General features: G+C 39.8%; 1 protein-coding gene across 1 annotated transcript in view; it reads left to right on the plus strand.

Moving 5' to 3' along the window:
- Positions 1 to 5,166: 5,166 nt before the first annotated feature.
- The window catches only part of LOC127415427 (uncharacterized), a 304,734-nt gene continuing 292,048 nt past the window's right edge, over positions 5,167 to 17,852 (plus strand). Inside the window, exon 1 of the mRNA XM_051654139.1 lies at positions 5,167 to 5,785. Within this exon, the coding sequence (XP_051510099.1) occupies positions 5,275 to 5,785 (511 nt within the window). The 5' untranslated portion in view covers positions 5,167 to 5,274. The remainder of the gene's footprint in view (positions 5,786 to 17,852) is intronic.

The following is a 17,852-nucleotide window of genomic DNA, read 5'->3' on the forward strand; positions in this document are numbered from 1 at the left end:
TCCAGGACTGATTAGAAATGTCCCATCTGTGATCACAGTGTGTATTGTCTCTAGCATTACCCTCATGGATAAGGGTTTGTAATGAAATGCATTCATGGTCAAAGACTTTAAAGTGACCTTTAAGTGATTTAAGTGAGAGTGTAATTTTGTGGATTATAGTTAGGATGGCTGGATGGATGAATGAATGGGATTATTTCCTATTGTTATAATGTATTTATTATTATTTTTTTATTCAGAAAAGAGTGTGTGTGTGTGTGTGTGTGTGTATATATATATATATATATATATATATATATATATATATATATATATATATATATACACACACACACACACACACACACACCGATGAACTGATGAACCAATGAGCCAAAACATTATGACCACTCACTGGTGAAGTGAATAACGTTGATTATCTCCTAACAAGGCCACATGTCAAGGTCTGGGTAGATTAGATGGTAAGTGAACAGTCAGTTCTCGTAGTGAACGTGTTGAATGCAGGAGAAATAGGCAGAAGTATAGACCTGAGTGACTTTGACAAGGGTCAAATTGTTATGGCCAGATGACTGGGTCAGGGCATCTCTGAAACGGCAAGGCTTGTGCGCCTACAGTTGTCACGAGAGCATCGGAATGTACCATGGAGCAGTGGAAGAAAGTTGCCTGGTCTGATGAGTCACATTTTCTTTTACATCACGTGGACGGCTCTGTATGTGTGTACCCTTTACCTGGGGAGGTGATGGCATCATGATGCACTGTGGGAAGATGACAAACCGGTGGAGGGAGAGTGATGCACTGGGAAATGTTTTGCTGGGAAACACTGGGTACGGCCATTCATGCAGATGTCAATTTTACACGTACCACCTACCTAAACATCATTGCAGACCAGGTACACCCCTTCATGGCAATGGGATTTCCTGATGGCAGTGGCCTCTTTCAGCAGGATAATGCCCTGCCACACTGCACACATTGTTTGGGAATGGTTTAAGGAACATGATGAAGAGTTCAAGGTGTTGCCCTGGTCTCTAAATTCCCAGGATCTCAATCTTATTGAGCATCTGTGGGATGTGCTGGACCAACAAGTCCAATCCACAGCAGCTCCACCTCGCAACTTACAGAACTTGAAGGATCTGCTGCTAATGTCTTGGTGCCAGATACCACAGAACACCTTCAGAGGCCTTATAGAGTCCATGCCTCCACAGGTCATAATGTTTTGGCTCATTGGTGTACATATCCACCTTTTTTACAGGCAGCGAAATTACCCATTATGCTTAGCACATTCTTCCAATGTGGATGCAACATACTTCTGCTTCGCAGCTTATTCCTATTACCAAGCACTATAATATCACTAACAACAGTCAAAAATGGAAGAACAGTCTGTGTTTACTTAACATAAATCACTTTCTCACTAATATCTGCGTATATCCCGAACAAATGAGAACACAATCACACACACACATTTACATGGTAAAGTTACTGGACTCTAGCGCTCATTGCATGCGCCCTGTATGTATGTGTGTGAAAGAAAGAGACACACAGACATACAGTACGCAGAGAGAGAGAGAGAGAGAGAGAGAGAGAGAGAGAGAGAGAGAGAGAATCCACGAATATGATGTGCTAGATTTCATTGCGTTTCTTGTTGTGCACTTCAGTATGAAAACAGCCAAATCCCGGACATTTAGGGAATCTAGAAATCCGACGGATGCTATATTAAGGTTCGAAAAAGAGGACATTTAATAATCTTCCGATTTATGGCATTATTTCTGCATTAACAAGTGCCACCTTCTCACGCACTCTGCCGAGAACAACTCTGTCTCTACCTCATTCACATACACTCACAGCGAGACATGAGATATGAACCTCATAAAGATAATTAATAAAAAATAAAAAAATAAAAAAAATAAAAAAAAACAAGGAGCTTGGTTTAAATGTTTTTCATCTTTGATATCTTCCAAAATGACGGACATCATTTGGAATTATCTGTCAATGTTTTAAAAAATAGGCAAGTGACAGAGAATTAGTTTAATACAACCTCTGCTTATTACATCTGGTTTGACTCAAAATGTTTTGGCATTGGCAGCTTTTGTGGGGGCTTAATGTTGTGACATTCATTTTACAGTAGTTTTTAAGCCACCTGTAGTTGTTATAACACCCTATAACAGCACATATTCATCCAGAGCCTCCGCTGCTCGCAATCACCAGTAACGTTAGTCTAGCTGATAACAACAACTAAGCGGAAGTGTGGAGCATCCAAGAGAAAGAGTCTCGCCGTAATGGCACCGCCCATGGAGAAGTCAGGAAAAAGGTGGATATTAGGGCTGTCAAATGCGAGTAATCGCACAATTTTTTGTATTAATTGCGATTAATCGCAATATCTTCATAAACATGAGTGGACAAAATATGCTTCATCCAGATGTATTTTTCAGTCATCCACAAAAAACCTATCTCACCATCAGAGTTGAACAATGAGAACAACAAGAAGAAAATGAACACAGCACAACTCAATTCAAATTATGTACAAAATATGCTAGTTGTAAGTGTATTATGACAGGATTTATTTGCTTCTTTTAATGGAGTTTTGATAGACATGCTAAAAAGTCTGCACTGTCATTTGCAATTGACAACTCTTGGCAAAATACATCAAAAACTCCTTTTAGATCCCGGTCACAATTGTAACCGGTGGGATTAAATGGGCTACAGTGTAGATTACCTGCAGGGTTCCAGCAACGTCTTCAACTTCTGCATTGGCTAGTGCACTATCAAACAGAGACACTGTGACAGAACCCTGGAGACAGCAGCAGGGTTTCCGTTAGCCGGTAATCAGTACCGCTGCATCCTATACTCATATTATGCAGTCTGCGTAAGGCAACAACTTTCTAGGGGGGCACCAGAAACTCCAACAGATGCCCTTACTCGCATGTTATATGTCATTCAAGGACTCGATAGCAGTCACGGAACACAGACGATCGCCTCGCGCTCGCACTTTCACTTCGTGCTCGCACCGCGCCCCGCAGTGCAAGGCTGGTGCAATTAATCAAAAAAGCTGTCTTGCCGTTGCAATCATGTTACAATGTTAGGAGCTCTATCTGTGCTTTGCAGGCATGTTCTACTGCTATGATACATTGATAAAAGGCTTGGCGCAGGTCTCAGCATAATGTCTCCCGCCATCTGTTTTCCCGAAGGCAAAGCATGTGACATTAGCGGCGTTTGCGTGAATTGACTCGCTTCTCATGGACTACGGTTTACAGTGCATCCGGAAAGTATTCACAGCGCTTCACTTTTTCCACATTTTGCTGTTACAGCCTTATTCCAAAATTGATTAAATTCATTTTTTTTTTTTTTTCAAAATTCTACAAACAATACCCCATAATGACAATGTGAAAGAATTTTGTTTGAAATCGTTGCACATTTATAAAAAAAAAAAGCCAAAACCAAAAAAAAAAAACAAACAAACAAAAAAAAAAATCCCATGTACATAAGTATTCACATCCTTTGCTCAATACTTTGTTGAAGCACCTTTGGCACCAATTACAGCCTCAAGTCTTTTTGAGTATGATGCTTCAAGCTTGGCACACCTATTTTTGGGCAGTTTCTACCATTCTTCTTTGCTGGACCTCTCAAGCTCCATCAGGTTGGATGGGGAGCGTCGGTGCACAGAAACTTTCAGATCTCTCCAGAGATGTTCAATCGAGTTCAAGTCTGGGCTCTGGCTGGGCCACTCAAGGACATTCACAGAGTTGTCCCGGAGCCACTCCTTTGTTATCTTGGCTGTGTGCTTAGGGTCGTTGTCCTGTTGGAAGATGAACCTTCGCCCCAGTCTGAGGTCCAGAGCGCTCTGGAGCAAGTTTTCATCAAGGATGTCTCTGTACATTGCTGCATTTATCTTTCCCTCGATCCTGACTAGTCTCCCAGTTCCTGCCGCTGAAAAACATCCTCAAAGCATGATGCTGCAACCACCATGCTTCACTGTAGTGATGGTACTGGCCAGGTGATGAGCGGTGCCTGGTTTCCTCCAGACATGGCGCTTGCCATTCAGGACAAAGAGTTCAATCTTTGTTTCATCAGACCAGAGAATTTTGTTTCTCATGGTCTGAGAGTCCTTCAGGTTCCTTTTGGCAAACACCAGGCAGGCTGTCATGTGCCTTTTACTGAGGAGTGGCTTCCGTCTGGCCACTCTACCATACAGGCCTGATTGGTGGAGTGCTGCAGAGATGGTTGTTCTTCTGGAAGGTTCTCCTCTCTCCACAGAGAAACGCTGGAGCTCTGTCAGAGTGACCATCGGGTTCTTGGTCACCTCCCTGACTAAGGCCCTTCTCCCCCGATCGCTCAGTTTGGCCGGGCGGCCAGCTCTAGGAAGAGTCCTGGTTGTTCCAAACTTCTTCCATTTACGGATGATGGAGGCCACTGTGCTCATTGGGACCTTCAATGCTGCAGAAAGTTTTCTGTACCCTTTCCCAGATCTGTGCCTTGATACAATCCTGTCTTGGAGGTCTACAGTCAATTCCTTGGACTTAATGGCTTGGTTTGTGCTCTGACATGCACTGTTAACTGTGGGACCTTATATAGACAGGTTTGTGCCTTTCCAAATCATGTCCAATCAACTGAATTTACCACAGGTGGACTCCAATCAAGTTGTAGAAACATCTCAAGGATGATCAGTGGAAACAGGATGCACCTGAGCTCAATTTTGAGTGTCATGGCAAAGGCTGTGAATACCTATGTACATGTGATTTTTTTTTTTTTTTTTTTTTTTTTTTAATAAATTTGCAAAGATTTCAAATAAACTTCTTTCACGTTGTCATTATGGGGTATTGTTTGTAGAATTTTGAGGAAAATAATGAATTTAATCCATTATGGAATAAGGCTGTAACATAACAAAATGTGGAAAAAGTGATGCGCTGTGAATACTTTCCGGATGCACTGTATTCAAAGGGTCATATTACGAGTTAACGGCATTAAAAAAAGTAGTGGTGTTAAACAAATTTTGCATTAACTTCGGTAGCACTATTATATACAGGTGCATCTCAATAAATTAGAATGTCGTGGAAAAGTTCATTTATTTCAGTAATTCAACTCAAATTGTGAAACTCGTGTATTAAATAAATTCAGTGCACACAGACTGAAGTAGTTTAAGTCTTTGGTTCTTTTAATTGTGATGATTTTGGCTCACATTTAACAAAAACCCACCAATTCACTATCTCAAAAAATTAGAATATTGTGACATGCCAATCAGCTAATCAACTCAAAACACCTGCAAAGGTTTCCTGAGCCTTCAAAATGGTCTCTCAGTTTGGTTCACTAGGCTACACAATCATGGGGAAGACTGCTGATCTGACAGTTGTCCAGAAGACAATCATTGACACCCTTCATAAGGAGGGTAAGCCACAAACATTCATTGCCAAAGAAGCTGGCTGTTCACAGAGTGCTGTATCCAAGCATGTTAACAGAAAGTTGAGTGGAAGGAAAAAGTGTGGAAGAAAAAGATGCACAACCAACCAAGAGAACCGCAGCCTTATGATTGTCAAGCAAAATCGATTCAAGAATTTGGGTGAACTTCACAAGGAATGGACTGAGGCTGGGGTCAAGGCATCAAGAGCCACCACACACAGACATGTCAAGGAATTTGGCTACAGTTGTCGTATTCCTCTTGTTAAGCCACTCCTGAACCACAGACAACGTCAGAGGCGTCTTACCTGGGCTAAGGAGAAGAAGAACTGGACTGTTGCCCAGTGTTCCAAAGTCCTCTTTTCAGATGAGAGCAAGTTTTGTATTTCATTTGGAAACCAAGGTCCTCATAGCCCAAGTTGCTTGAAGTCCAGTGTTAAGTTTCCACAGTCTGTGATGATTTGAGGTGCAATGTCATCTGCTGGTGTTGGTCCATTGTGTTTTTTGAAAACCAAAGTCACTGCACCCGTTTACCAAGAAAGTTTGGAGCACTTCATGCTTCCTTCTGCTGACCAGCTTTTTAAAGATGCTGATTTCATTTTCCAGCAGGATTTGGCACCTGCCCACACTGCCAAAAGCACCAAAAGTTGGTTAAATGACCATGGTGTTGGTGTGCTTGACTGGCCAGCAAACTCACCAGACCTGAACCCCATAGACAATCTATGGGGTACTGTCAAGAGGAAAATGAGAAACAAGAGACCAAAAAATGCAGATGAGCTGACGGCCACTGTCAAAGAAACCTGGGCTTCCATACCACCTCAGCAGTGCCACAAACTGATCACCTCCATGCCACGCCGAATTGAGGCAGTCATTAAAGCAAAAGGAGCCCCTACCAAGTATTGAGTACATATACAGTAAATGAACATACTTTCCAGAAGGCCAACAATTCACTAAAAATGGTTTTTTTATTGGTCTTATGATGTATTCTAATTTTTTGAGATAGTGAATTGGTGGGTTTTTGTTAAATGTGAGCCAAAATCATCACAATTAAAAGAACCAAAGACTTAAACTACCTCAGTCTGTGTGCATTGAATTTATTTAATACACGAGTTTCACAATTTGAGTTGAATTACTGAAATAAATGAACTTTTCCACGACATTCTAATTTATTGAGATGCACCTGTATATATGTGTGTGTGTGTGTATATATATATATATATATATATATATATATATATATATACACACACACACACACACACACACACACACACACACATATACATACACACTACCGGTCAAAAGTTTTGAAACACTTGACTGAAATGTTTCCCATGATCTTAAAAATCTTTTGATCTGAAGGTGTATGCTTAAATGTTTGAAATTAGTTTTGTAGACAAAAATATAATTGTGCCACCATATTAATTTATTTCATTATAAAACTAAAATGTAATTTAAGAAAAAAGTTTTTGAAATTGATGACTTGGACCAAATAATAAAGAAAAGCAGCCAATCAGTGCCCAACATAGATGGGAACTCCTTCAATACTGTTTAAAAAGCATCCCAGGGTGATACCTCAAGAAGTTGTTTGAGAAAATGTCAAGAGTACAAGTCTGCAAATTCTAGGCAAAGGGTGACTACTCTGAAGATGCTAAAATATAACACAGTTGTGATTTATTTTGGATTTTGTTTAGTCACAACATAATTCCCATAGTTCCATTTATGTTATTCCATAGTTTTGATGACTTAAATATTATTCTAATATTATTTATAAAATTATAATAAAGAATGAGTAAGTGTTTCAAAACTTTTGACCGGTAGTGTATGTATGCTTGAAATTACCAAAAACTGAAGATTTCATACAAAGGTGCACACTACAGTCTTCAAAGACAAAGGGCAACTGGCTCTAACAAGGACAGAAAGAGATGTGGAAGGCCAGATGTACAACTAAACAAAAGGATAAGTACATCAGAGTCTCTAGTTTGAGAAATAGACGCCTCACATGTCCTCAGCTGACAGCTTCATTGAATTCTACCCGCTCAACACCAGTTTCATGAACAACAGTAAAGAGAAGACTCAGGGGTGCAGGCCTTATGGGAAGAATTGCAAAGAAAAAGCCACTTTTGAAACAGAAAAACAAAAAGAAAAGGTTTGAGTGGGCAAATAAACACAGACATTGGACAACAGATAATTGGAAAAGAGTGTTATGGATCTCAACCCCATTGAGATTTTGTGGGATCAGCTGGACTGTAAGGTGCGTGAGAAGTACCCGACAAGACAGCCACATCTATGGCAAGTGCTACAGGAAGTGTGGGGTGAAATGTCACCTGAGTATCTGGACAAACTGACAGTTAGAATGCCAAGGATCTGCAAAGCTGTCATTGCTGCACATGGAGGATTTTTTGATGAGAACTCTTTGAAGTAGTTTAAAAAGTTCTGAACATTTTTTTTTTCAAATTGTAATAATAATTTTTTTTCACGTTATTAATGTCCTGACTATACATTGTGATCAGCTGAATGCCACTTTGGTGAATAAAAGTACCAATTTCTTTCCATAAGAGCAAAATCTGTACATTATTCCAAACTTTTGGTTGCCAGTGTATATATATATACACACACACACACACACCGATCAACCACAACATTAAAACCACCTGCCTAATATTGTGTAGGTCCCCCTCGTGCCGCCAAAACAGCACCAACCCGCATGTCAGAATAGCATTCTGAGATGATTTTCTTCTCAACACAATTAGATGGGCTGGTTTGAGTATTTCTGTAACTGCTGATCTTCTGGGATTTTCACACACAACAGTCTCTAGAATTTACTCAGAATGGTGCCAAAAACAAAAAACATCTAGTGAGCAGCAGCTCTGTGGACGGAAACGCCTTGTTGATGAGAGAGGTCAACAGGGAATGGCCAGACTGGTATGAACTGACAAAGTCTACAGTAACTCAGATAACCGCTTTTTTCAATTGTGGGGAGAAGAATATCATCTCAGAATGCTACTCTGAGATGCTGGTTGGTGCTGTTTTGGTGGCACGAGGGGGACCTACGCAATATTAGGCAGTTGGTTTTAATGTTGTGGTTGATCAGTGTGTGTGTGTGTGTATATATATATATATATATATATATATATATATATATATATATATATATATATATATATATATATATTAGGCAGATAGACACATACACATACATACATAGTAGATGGGGAAAATACTGATACATTATTTTTGAATATATTATAACGTTATACGTTTACTATATAAAATGATAATTAATCTCATTAGATTGATTTTTATAATTAAAAAAAACTGCCAAATAAATTGCACAGTTTTCTGCATTCACAGTTTTCTAAAGCAACACAACTAAAATCACTAATTGTTTAGCTATTTGTATTACCAACTTTGATTTCTGTCAGACAGCTTTGAAATAGTGATGTGCAAATACAGCTAAATATTCTTTATAAATGTTCCATAACTGACCAAATTTTTTTACACAAATGGTTTATTTGATTGATAATAATATTCAAGGTCTCTCTTGATCAGCTTTGAAAAGAACAAATGTGCACTGAGTGTACACTTTGATTCAAATAATCTCATCAAAAACATACTCCATCATTTCATAAAATTTAATTTAAATGTTTTGTATTTAATAAAATGTGTCATCATAAGCTTTATCCAGTGAGATGTGAAATATACAACATCATATTCCGCCTTTTGACCATCAAATTTGTGACTGATGAGATGCAAACTGTGCTAAATTCTGCTCTGTGACTGCACAGATACAGTACACTTCACTTCAACCTCACAAGTATCATTAGTTTTGAAGGGTGTTCTCTTAACAAATAAATTTATAAATAACTCCTAGAAGTTCTCTTGTGGCATTTCACTGAAGCCATTATCATTGTTTTCATGATTTACCTTTCCTTAATAATTACAGTGTTAGAGGCAGTCAGAGCAGCCTCATAACTTCATGTTCTGCATCATAAAACAAAGTTAATCTAGCCACACAGGCTCATTATTGAGCATCAAAGCTTGCGGCGAGGCATTGCTCGGCTGATAATTGCATGGAGTTTGTAAAGGCCAGCGTGCTGTAAGGTGCAAAAAACAGAAAGCCACTCCAGCGTGCTGCGATGCAGCTGAATTAGTTTTCTCCCCTGCGGCCGTGATTTGTCAGCTTTTGTGTGCTTTTTAAATAAAACGTGTGAAAGTGAGACATCTTAGTCTGGCAAGTTTGTGGTCATTAGAACAGGTTGGCAAAAATATGAGGCTCCAACTCTACAGGGAAATGTATGTTTTTTTAGGGGTTCCCGTGGAGCATTGTGGCACTGAACAGGTAAAGATGGTGTATCCTTGGCTTGAATATTAAAGGAATAAACCAGGTTAAATACAAGTTGTACATCCATGGCATGCTGTTATTAACACAGAAAAATAATTTAATCTTGTCCCACAGTCTGCAAACTAGTCCAGCTTCAAATAACGTGACCGTGGCACCATTTTTGCAAAATTTTAATACATGGTTCCTAACATATATCATGACAGTTATGAGGTGAAATGTCCACTGTGTGGCACAAAAAGAGAGTTAAGCATTATCCCAAATAGATGAGGTTTTGAAGGTTAATGCTTTTTTGAGTTTTAAATTATCATTACCGACCTCCATGCCCTAAACCTTGAACCAACGGATAGTGTCATAAAAAGCAAATGTGAGTTGAAAAACACAATTGCTGAAGCAACCACGTCATTTCATGGTGTTTCTAAGACACTTTCGGCTCATGTGTTGGCCCACGTGCTCTCCAGGACTCGTACCCCAGTCCTGTACATCGCAAGTGCAATGCTCAAGAGTTGAGCTACTGTGCAATTTGATCACACTTTAACAAGCTTGTAAATTTAGTTGGTTATGTAATTCAAATGTTAACTGTTATCACATTACAAGTTAAGTGCTATATAATATTGTTTGAGGAACAGAGTGAAAAGTAAGTGTTTGTGAACTGATAATCTAACGTTTTGCTTGTGATTTGAGAGAAAGGAAATAAAAGTTGTTGTTACAGCACCTCTACTAGTGTTCATTTCACCAGGAAACAGCCGCAATACGTACAACGAGCCAAACAGGTATAGTAGTGATTCTATGAGACCAGATTGGACTAAAGTATTGTCTGTTGTATTCAACATCTGTAAAGAGAGTTTAAAGCAGCAGCGTAGCTAGACCCTGGCTGATAGGGCTGAAGCCCCTGATCTTTTGTTAAAAAGGCAGGCTGCAACTCTGGCTTCAAATGTAAATACATTTTGTGATCAGTGAGCCCAACGAGCATTAATTGACTGTTCGCACTTTGACTTTTACCTGCTGTTCATGCTCAAATTCATCAGACATGTTATGAATGCCTCGTGTGGGAGCTTTTTATTTCTCTCACGGGGTGCAGCTTTTCTGCATCAGGGGTTTTATTATACAAGCCTCATTTCTAATCTTCATTTGTTTTTTAACAATTCACACACCAAGTCGATTTTAATGCATGTACCAGTCAAGTTGTTCGGAGCACCCTTACTTGCTCCCTAATTTGGACAAATGTGTTTATTTTTTTTGGATTTTCTCCCCTGTTCTCCCCAATTTGGCATGCACAATTCCCAATGTGCTCTAGGTCCTCGTGGTGGCGTAATGACTCACCTCAATCCGGTTTGTGGAGCACAGATCTCAGTTGCCTCCGCATCTGAGACCGTCAATCCGCGCATCTTATCACATGGCTTGTTGAGCGCGTTAACACGGAGACCTAGCGCGTGTGGAGGCTTCACGCTATTCTCCACGGCATCCACGCACAACACACCACGTGCCCCACTGAGAGCGAGAACCACATTATGGCGACCACGAGGAGGTTAACCCAACGTGACCTTACCCACCCTAGCAACCGGGCCAATTGGTTTGAACTTGCGACTGCAGGTGTGATAGTCAGCGCCTTTACTTGCTGAGCTACCCAGGCCCCCCCTAAGATGGACTCTTAAAATCAGCTAGCGCATTTAAGAATTACCATCCATAATCAAATTAGCAGCAAGTTCACAGAACGGCGAACCAACAAGACTTAATTTAGCAACAAGACTTAATATTAGTTGATCAGAATAAAGAAGGTATGTCAGTAACAATACTTTCAATACAACAAAACTTTAACAAGGATAAGATGTAGGCCTACAATTGTTTTGACAGTAGGTAGCCACATTAATGACTAGTTGCTAACTGGTTAAGCTACATGTGAGCTGACCAAATATCTGGATTTATAATTATCCATTGATAATTTGTAGTAGGGATGTGCACGGTTACCATTTTTACCATTAAGTTAAATGCAAGGTTTCACGAACGTTTATTCAGGTTTCGCCGGGAGTCGGTACGTGGAAATAAAGAATGTTTATTGCAATGGAGTTTCCTCAAACACTACTCAAAAGAGCAGCACAGTGAGCTATGAGCCTAAATTGCACAATACATAGGTCTTAAAATGATAAAATCTCACATTAAAATAAAAAACAAAACAAAAAAAAAGATCAAACTGTCACTGCCTGTATATGCGCTCTGCCAGGGCATGTTCACATTTCCATGTCATGTGCGTGGAGTTAAATAGCCTCTTTGGGGTGTCTTGATTTTTAATTGATTTAAAATCAAACGGCACTGAACTTGTCAAATTATTGTAGGCTACTTAAGTCTGCACACCAGAGCAAAAGGGAAAGACACTGTCTTACCGTTTATCAAGCACTGAAACTATGCTTTGGTTAAAAACAACCTGGAATCAACCAGGAAACCCAACGCAGGTTTTTCAAGATGCATTTATAAAAATGTACGTTATTTTTAACTATACTCTGTGATCCTACGATGGCGTTTTATTGCCACGTTAAATAAAATAAAAATCAAGATTTTGAGAATAAACTTTATTTTGTGAATAAAGTAAAAATTACGAGGATAAAGTTGTAGCATTATGAGATTAAATTCCTATAAGAATAAAGTCATAGCACTTTGAGATTATAGTCATTATATTTTGAGAATAAAGTAAAAATTACGAGAATGAAGTCATAGCATTGTGAGAATAAAGTAGTATATTGTGTGAATAACCCTTGTGCGTCAATAAACAAGTTACTCAGAGGTCCTTCGAGGACAAAAATGTCCATGTCAAAAAACTGCCATAATAATATTATAAATTAATATTATTTTCCTCTTTCAATGAGTTAATTTTTTTTTAACCAACATCAGTCCTGATCATAACTCCCAAATATTCATTCATTTTCAGGATTTTATCCCTTTAAATGCCAGTTTCTTTATATAATGCCACTGTTGCTTTTTATGAAAAAACAAAAAAAAAAAAAAAACACAAAATACACACAAAACACACACACACACACAAAGAATCATTTTCCATATACTCAAAGTTAAGGGGATTATTATTATTATTGTTATCACAGTTATTTTTTTTTTTGTGCAGTGTCAGATATATATATATATATATATATATATATATATATATATATATATATATATATTATAAATAAATAAAAAAAAACTCACACTAAGGACCTTAGAAGACAAAAATGCCTGCGTCAAAAAACTGCCATAAAAATATTATATATTAATATTATTTTCCACTTCCAATGACTTAGATTTTTTAACCAACATCAGTCCTGATCATAACTACCAAATATTCATTCATTTTCAGGATTTTAACCCTTTAAATGCCAGTTTGTTTACATAATGCCACTTTTTTTTTTTTCTTTTTTTTACACACACACACACACACACACACACACACACACACACACACACACACACACACACACACAAGACAGGAGAAAGAACCAGACTGACATTTGCATAGTCCCGTTCGGCGTGGGTGATGCTTGGTTTGCTTTTTTGTTGGGTTTTCCTATCTAAACAACACTGTAACTGAGGGGATGTTACCATATACAATGTCTTAAAATGTACCTCTATAATTCACAGCAGTTCCAATTATTTTTCGCTTCACTTGAGTGTGAGCCTATATCTTGCGCCTCCTTTGAAAGGCACCTACAGGTTGAAAACTCAAATACTAATGCACGCACAGCTGATTCATTAACAGAAAGCTTGCAAAAACTTCCCACAAATTCAGATCTGTTGTATAGCCAAGTTATCTCCCTGGTTAGTGGTGTTGTCTGTAAAGACCCTGACGATCCACTTTGTTGTTGTCCACCACATCATAATGCTTCGACTTTATTCTCGTAATTTTTACTTTATTCTCAAGATATTATGATAAATGATAATTGCAAATTTAAGATGTTAAATGACTTTGATTTTATTGTTAGCATTAGTATCTGCACTATGAACAATGAGCCAACAATTTGTAGTAATTCTCACTTTGATCCTCCACAATGCAAATTAAAACATGTTTTGTTCATTTATTGTGCACCTGAAGTTTGCTCATATAAAGTTCTGAACCGTGTCACTGTTGTGCTTAATATAATTATTATTCAACAAGTAGGGTGGTCATTTTTTAAGTCATGGATGCAAGGATTCTTCTTATTTTTATATTATAATACGGCCTGTGGGCTAAGCCCCGGATGTTCCTGAAGTCTAGCGATGCACCTGGCTTAAAGGAATGTTCCAGGTTCAATACAATCTAAGCTAAATCTACAGCATTCCTCCTTTCCTACAGCATTCAAAATGCCCCCCCCCCCAATTGTGAATTTACATTTTTTTTTTTTTTTCACTTTGTTACACGTTGTCTTCCCGGTCAAAAATGACCGGCCTATTCAGAATTGCTTATAAATCTCTCATTATGCTATATTATAACAAAATATTGGATTAGATCTTTTTGTCAGCTTGTTTTCTTTGAATTAGTAGAGGTTATGTATTTCTAATTGGAACTTACTGATTGTAGGCCTTACTGACCTGAGCCTATAAACCTAATTTTTGAGTAAAAAAAAAAAAAAAAAAAAAAAAAAAAAAAAAAACATTATTTGTGGATAATATTGGCAATATTAAAAATATGAAAACATTCTGTACTATTTATCACACTAGTGTGCTTTAAAGTTTAACCAGGAAGTTTGTTTTAAAATGCTTTTATTTTGTACAAAATGGCATAAAGTCACACTTGTGGTGTTCCCGTTCAAAAATGACTGGCCATTGAAAATGAATGGGGGAAATAAAAAATAAGAGAAAAATTGAATGTTCAAGAGCATGTTCATCCATTAGATGAGCACATATGTGCATGTGTGCTTTCAAACATAAAGGCCTCGGACCTGTGCACACACACACACACACACACACACACACACACATGCGCGCATGCGCGCACACACACACACGTGCACACCTGCACGCAAAAACTCTGAGCTTTCTTTTCCACAAAGATGAACTTTATCCTGCTCTGAACTGCATCTAACATCCATCCAGCATTATCACAGACACACACACCACTGTGTGTCAATTTCACAAGCAAAAGGGGGGCTCAAGCTGAGGTATCATGCTATCTAGTTATCTAGAATATTGAATGTAAACATTAGCTAGCTAGCAAGATAAATTAGCGATAACCATGGATCGAGTTGAGGGAGGATGCGAGGGGATGGAATTTCCATTTTTTTGAAAGAAGTACCAAAAAGCATCTCCCTTGTAAAACCACCATCCCCCCCCTTTACCATCCCTTTAGATTAATTGTGTCATGTATTATTTAGAACTAATCATGCAAGTAAAATATTAAATTTTCTAAGTTTGATAAATAACAGACTTTAAATAAGGGCGATTTGCCGGTCAGAATTAGATTTCGACATGTGTGAGGTTGCCAGATTCCTATAGGTAAAAACCCCCAATCAGATCTTGACACATGTACAGTTTGGAAATATTCTGCCAGGGTGCCGCTTCAGTCACACAATCTGACAACCATGAGCACACAAGCTCTCTCTCTCTCCACTGCAAAAAGATGCCAGTTCTTCTGAAAACACTGGTAGGTGTGTCGGAGTTTAGCAATGGGTAGACTTGTCCTTCCCAGTGTTCACATTACGCCACCAGTAATGGAAGTTTTCAAAAGTTTCACGCACTTCCAAAAATAGCCAAGAGAAGTTCAAAGAAATCTTTTGTCTTTCTTTTATTTTTTTTTTAAAAGAGAACGTAATGTAAGATATTGCTACGACGAGCATTCGGTTACAACATGTACATGTTTTTAACTCAAACAATTTTCAGGGTTTCGCCCATAAAACACTTTTGTGTGTAGAACAACTGTTATACCACTGTTTAAGCATCATAGAAACAGCCCAAACTTCCTTTACTAGTTCAGTTATTGGAGTAGAGAAAATGTGTGTCTGTGACAGTGGACGAGCAATCTAGAAAAAAAACAAAAAACATCAACTTTTTTTATGATCAAAACGTGGATTCTTTTCACAGAAGTCATCATAAAATACAATAAAAGAGGGTAACAGGTGCATATTATGGCCATGTGTCCTAAGGGTCAATGAAGTGATGCTAATTTTTGTCCAGAACTTTGTTGCAGATCTATTCAATTAAAAATACATACAAAAAATGCAATTCACACAAACCATTTACTTGAATACACCTATTCTATGATGAGCATGTTTTCATATCTTCATGTCATATTGATATTTTTTCTGGGGCTTAAAATAAAAAAAAAAATCATGTTGTTTCATTAAAAACTGAAACTCAAAAAGTCTTATTAAAACCTGAAATTCCTGAAAAAAAGAAATTTTGGCATGGCAGGGTTCCCACTCTTTTAAAGGCACAATTTTCCAGGACATTTTATGCGCCCAACAAGTATAATATTTAAGCAAATACACATGCGTCCATTTAAGTCAAGCTTTTATTTTGGTGTTTCTGTGTGTTTTGACAGAAGATTCTCACTTCCAGATAAGCAGTTCCCTATCTGTCACTCACTCGACGTTGTGTCGATGTAGTGACACTAGGGGTCACTCTTGGGAGCCCCAAACACCTCTGCTTTTTGAAAAAAGGCCAATGGGAATTGGTGAGTGGAATTTGCATGCCACTCCCCCGGACATACAGGTATAAAAGGAGCTGGTATGCAACCACTCATTCAGATTTTCTCTTCGGAGCCGAGTGGTTGTGTTCAGCAAGCTAAATTACTCTACCGATCCATTCACCTCGAAAAGCTGTTGGATTTATGGTGCATTACAGCGGCTTCTCCCCCTCTTGCACTGGTGAAGTGCAGAGAACGCCCCTGGGCTCTTCAGCAGCTAAAAGAGTATATTCTTCCTACTGAAAGAGTATATTTTCCCTTCTAAAAGAGTGGCATTAATAGAGAGCATCTTTTTAAAGATGCCTCTCCGTTTGTGTGTATTTCCTGGTTGCGGTCATTACCTCTCCGCTTCCGATGGCCACGATCGCAGTTTTATGTGCTTGGGTGCTGCCCACGCGGAGATAGCATTTGTGGACGGGTCATGTTCTCACTGCGAGAGCGTGACCATGGCAACGTTGCGGTCATTGTTTTTCCTTCGTTAGAGGGAAAGACCACCCCAGTGGCTCCCCGCTTCGGTCCTTCTACCTACGGGTTTGAGGCCGTATCGGTTAGCACTGGGTGCGATTTGGCGACCCCAATGGGAGCCACTCCGCTGGGTAACTCCCCACAGACCTCCCATTCTCCAGTAAACTCATTTGCCCCGCTGGGACGAGACCACCGGCTCGTCTCAAGGCGAGTTTGCAATCTCATTTCGACGCTCGCGAAGTGGATGAGCTCTCGATTGCAGCATCGGAGAATGGGCTGTCCAGTCTGACGCTGAGGACTCGACTAACGCGCAGCTGGTAGCCATGCTTGCCTGGGCGACTGCGTTTGTCGGGCTGGAGTGGAACCCTCCACACCCCCTGAACCCTCGTAGCCTGACGATTGGTTCCTGGGCCCGGAGAGCCACTCACGGCCGTGCCCCGCCCCGCCCCGGTCCCTTTCTTCCTGGAGGTGCATGAGGAGCCCATGATGTCACAGTGGGCACCTTTCACTGCCCGGACCCGGTCTCTGAGCTTCTCTGCTCTCACTAACCTTGATGGTGGGGCTGCCAGGGGGTACTCAGCAATTCCCCAGATGGATAAGACGGTTGCGGTGCACCTGTGCCTGCAAAACACAACCACCTGGCAGGGCTGCCTGAGACCCCCATCCAGCGCCTGTAGGTTTACGTCGTCTCTGGCGACTAAGGCCTGTGGTGCCGCTGGACAGGCCGCCTCCGCCCTGCACGCCATGGCTCTCCTGCAAGTACACCAAGCCAGGGCGCTAAAAGAGCTGCAAGATGGTAATTCTGACCCAGGATTGATGCAGGAACTGCGCTCGGCGACCGACCTCACTCCCCGGGCGATGAAGGTCACGGCGCGGTCTCTCGGGCAGGCAATGTCCACCCTGGTGGTCCAGGAATGCCACCTTTGGCTGAACCTGGTCGACATGAGAGAGGCTGACAAGGCACGGTTCCTTGACACCCCCATCTCCCAGGTTGGCCTGTTCGGCGACACCGTCGAG

This window comes from Myxocyprinus asiaticus, chromosome 24 (genome assembly GCF_019703515.2).
Source record: "Myxocyprinus asiaticus isolate MX2 ecotype Aquarium Trade chromosome 24, UBuf_Myxa_2, whole genome shotgun sequence".
Lineage (NCBI taxonomy): Eukaryota > Metazoa > Chordata > Actinopteri > Cypriniformes > Catostomidae > Myxocyprinus > Myxocyprinus asiaticus.